Genomic DNA, 4,509 nt, shown 5'->3' with positions numbered 1-4,509 from the left:
CGAATTTTGTGTGTTTATGTTTTAGTAAAGTAAGAGAGAGGGGAGAAAGAGTCTCGTGTTGTTGTGTATAATAAGTGATTGGGCGACTGACAGAGGGGTAGTCGCCAATTTGGCGACTGATTTCAGTCGCCCGTTCTGAAAATCAGTCGCCAGGTCCAATTATTTGGAGGAATTTGGTAGTCGCCAAATTAGCAACAACTAGTAGTCGCCCGAATTTTTTTTCAGTCGCCAATTTGGCGACTATTTTTTTCTGTCACCATTTTTAGTCGCCCGAAACAAGATTTCTTGTAGTGTTGCTCGACTCGAATGTATGAAGAAAGTGCCCTCGTAAGAGGATTTAGATTAAATTGATTGATTAATTGAGTGTAGTTGGTCAAATTGGTCGGTCATGCAACGTGACTGGTACTCAGAAGGATCCGACCTTACGTGGTCGATTGATCAAGCACGTAGACGTCAATAAGCTTAGAGCACGGTCTTAGAATGCAAAAGGAGAAGAGAAGGGCAGGCACTCACGTGAGAAATATGAGGAACGAAGGTCCCTATTTATACTAATCACACGGAGGAATTATGGAATGACTGAAACTTTGGAAACAAATATCGAAAAGATCTGAAAATACGCAGAAAAGAGTTGGGGAGGAGGCGCAGCAGCCACTGCGATCCTTGGAAGAGGCGCAGCAGCCACTGCGTCCTTTCCCCAGAGGTTTCCTCCTGCGGAAGAAAGATTTACGCGTTTCTTTTATGGAATTGCGGTAGATCTCGACTTTCTTATTCCTTAAAATAAGATTTTCGGGAAATATTATGCCAAAAGAGAGTAAAATTGAATTATGGAATAAATATCTGGAATATTCCGGAACATTTCGACTCGGCATTTAAAACAGTTTATTAGAAAATGAAGCGGTTTTTGACCCGGACTCCAAATGAACTCTAATTAGTGTCAAAATGACAGTAATGGCGCGTAGATGACGACCAAGGGGTAGAAACAAGTATTTGAGCTATCACTTGACGATAAACTTATGAATTGTCATAAATCATTCTGTGTACCAAACATGCGGCCCAATCATCACCGGGTGGCTTGCGGGAGGTGCAGAGATGAGGTATCTACAATTTGCAGATAGAGAATTGCACAACGACTAATTTTCCAATGCAAAGGGGTTTAAAGTTGTCTATTGATGATGGTGAGTTACTGGAGCAACCTGATCAGTACAGAAGATTAGTGGGGAGACTGCTTTATCTTAATATGTCTAGGCCAGACATTTCATATGTTGTGCAACATTTAAGCCAATTTCTCAATCAGCCCAGAACACCTCGCATGGCAACAACATTACATGTGGTCAAGTATCTAAAGACTACTATCAACACTGGACTATTTTATAGTTCAACATCAGATTTAGGGTTAACTGCATACAGTGATGCGGATTGGGGGCAATGTGCTTTCAGTTGTAAGTCATTAAGTGGTTATTGTATATTTCTTGGCAATGCACTGGTGTCCTAGAAAACAAAGAAACAGCCTACTGTCAGCAAGAGTTCAGCTGAATCAGAATACAGATCTATGTCCTACACTACATCTGAATTGGTCTGGTTGGATAGAATCCTTGCTGATCTCAGAGTACAGGTTCCTAAGCATATTCTTCTGATGTGTGACAATAAAGCTGCTTAGCATATCTCTCTCAATCCAGTGTTTCATGAGAGAACAAAGCATCTCAGCATAGATTGTCATTTTGTACGAGATAAACAGCAAGAGGGTTTCTTAAAGACACATCATGTACAATCCAAGTTGCAGTTGGCTGATGTAATGACTAAACCTTTAGGAGCAGACCAGCACAAATTCTTCTCTCTCAAGCTAGGACTTTAGTTTTCAGAAAGTCCAGCTTGAAGGGGAGCTATGGACAATACAGTAGAACACAAGTTAGTTAGATATAATGTTACAAGTATAGTCAATTAGGTTGTTAGATAGTTGATGTGTAGTTAAGTCGGTTATAGTTTGCTATATATACCCAATGATCATAACATTGTAATAACAGTTCACTTAATAATATTTCAAGTCACTCTTATCATTCATCATCTAAGTTCATATTCATAAGTTCATAAAAATCAACACACCCATAAAAGACATTCATTCCTGATTTAAAAAGGTATAAACTAATTGACCGAGATAAGATAGCCAAAATGAAATAGTCTATTGTAGAATGTTTCTTGTCTTTGAGTAATTCCAAAAAAGGACTAGATAATATAAAATCAAACAATAATGAAGTCATTGCCCAAGTCTTAAACGCCAAATTAAACTTTTATTACATCTTTTGATATATTAACTTGTCACACACTATTTTCTATCAACTTCTCAAACCACAATCAAACACCATGGACATGGAACAAGAAGAGCTCCAATTCTTAGGCTTCTTTGGTATATGCAAGGAAGCCATAGTCATCACATTTCGACACTCGAAAATCTTTATTAAGCTTACCCTTACCTTAATCCTCCCTCTATCCATCATCTTCCTAGCACATGATGGATTTTCCACCTTCCTATCTCAAAAGATCATAACAAATGAAGATACCTTAGACACCACGCAACTTGGTACACCCGCTTTTAACGATAAATCCAACAAAATCTCTTACGAGTTGACCGCCCTTTGGCTCATTAAACTCGTTTACCTATTAATCTCCCTTGTGTTTTCCCTACTTTCTACATCTGCTGTCGTTTACACGGTCGCTTGTATCTACACTGCTAAGGATATCTCGTACAAAAAGGTTATGAGTATTGTTCCTAAGGTTTGGATGAAGGTCATGGTCACATTTTTATGGAGTTTAGGTATAATCTTCACGTACAACTTGATTTCTGGCATAACACTAATTACATTGCTAATATTATTCTGGAATAATAAACATAATGATATTAGTTCAACAGGACTAGTAACTATATTAATCGTCTTTGTTTTATATCTAATCGGGTTTGTTTATACAAGTGTTATATGGCAACTGGCTTGTGTTATTTCTGTCATGGAAAACTCATATGGTATACAAGCAATGGTGAAGAGCAAAACCCTAATCAAGGGCAAAATAGGAATTTCATTCGCAATTTTTTTGGTATTCTTCCTTTGCTTTTTAGGGATTGAACATACATTTGAAAGAGCTGAGGTTATTAATAAGGCCAGTATTGGAATTGGAGTTTTATGTTTGGTAGGGTTGACTTTGTTCTTCTTATTTGGGTTGATTATTCAAACAATCTTCTATTTTGTGTGCAAGTCTTATCATCATCAGAATATTGACAAGTCTTCTTTGGCTGATCATCTTGAGACTTATCGTGGTGAATATGTTCCTTTAACTGCTAATAATTTAGAAATGGAACAATTCAAAGTCTAATTGTTCGTTTGTCGTCTTGGATTGAGTTGGGTTGGAGGCGGTTTATATTTACAGGGTATAATTAAAGAAAGCTACAATGCATGAAGATTATTTGCGTGGTTTAATACTGTTTTTAGTAGTTTAATTAGCCGATTAACCATTGTCATGGATAATTGGATATAACTTCAGTGTTCATTAATTGTTCTTAATTTACTGTTGGAATGTACATAAATATTTTGTAAGCTTTACTACTCCTTCTATTATTATTATGATCAGGGTTACTGTATTCGGTTTGGTACCCTACAAATTACGAATCGTTAAAAACGAATTCTACCATGTCGCTTAATAAAAATACACATAACACACATAATGTAAAAGCGAATTGCAAATCGGTATGGACGTATTCATAGTGAATCTGGTAACCATCATCATCGTCGTCATCATCATCATTATTTATTAGGAGATTGGGCCTATACTAGGCCCGGTTACCATTAGGGTTGCCAAATAGGGTTAGGGTTTCATTAGGTTGGGAGGTATTATAAATACCGCACCATATTGATGTAATCGGACAACTATTATGCAATACAATTACTTTATGCAATCTCCCCTCTATAATCTTATCATGGTATCAGAGCCTCTTTCTTGAGGACTCTAGAAACCGTTTCTTCTTGAGGACTCTAGAAACCGTTTCCGCATTTTTACCGGTGGGTGGCCGGAAAACTACACACCCACCGGTAGGATACTCAATCAAAAACACAAATTAAATAATAATAATAATAATAATAAAAAATGTCTATCCCTAAATGATTTACGGCAGTGATAGCTTCAAATGATTGCCTATCATCGCTGATCCCACAAATTGTTACAACAGATCCAAAAATAAAGAAATAATTTCTTTCTTTTCCTTTGAAATTTGATTAATCGTCTTTTACTTCCTTTGAAATTTGATTAATCGTCTTTTACTTCGTTTAAGGTGGTACTTTAATTATTTGTTTGGAGTTCGAAAAGCTTAACGTTCTCCAAATCTTGACATTGACGGATAATTTTCCGTTTTATTGATATTTGTCAGGTTCGATTAGGGTTCCTGCAAATTAACTCAATTTTCGACAAGTCCGAAAAACTTAACGTTCTTGTTCGAAGAAATTTCTAGCGAGTCTTTATACTCGTTTA

At 36.7% G+C, this 4,509-nt stretch overlaps 1 protein-coding gene across 1 annotated transcript; it reads left to right on the top strand.

The window, feature by feature from the left end:
* Nucleotides 1-2,358: 2,358 nt before the first annotated feature.
* On the top strand, nt 2,359-3,360 carry LOC141641641 (uncharacterized). The gene has a single exon (XM_074450294.1). It carries the CDS (start codon nt 2,359-2,361, stop codon nt 3,358-3,360), a length of 1,002 nt encoding a protein of 333 aa, XP_074306395.1.
* Nucleotides 3,361-4,509: the final 1,149 nt, after the last annotated feature.

The sequence above is a fragment of the Silene latifolia genome, chromosome 2 (assembly GCF_048544455.1).
Source record: "Silene latifolia isolate original U9 population chromosome 2, ASM4854445v1, whole genome shotgun sequence".
Classification (NCBI taxonomy): domain Eukaryota; kingdom Viridiplantae; phylum Streptophyta; class Magnoliopsida; order Caryophyllales; family Caryophyllaceae; genus Silene; species Silene latifolia.
Note: the sequence above shows the minus strand (reverse complement) of the source record. Positions and strands in the feature narration are given on the sequence as shown.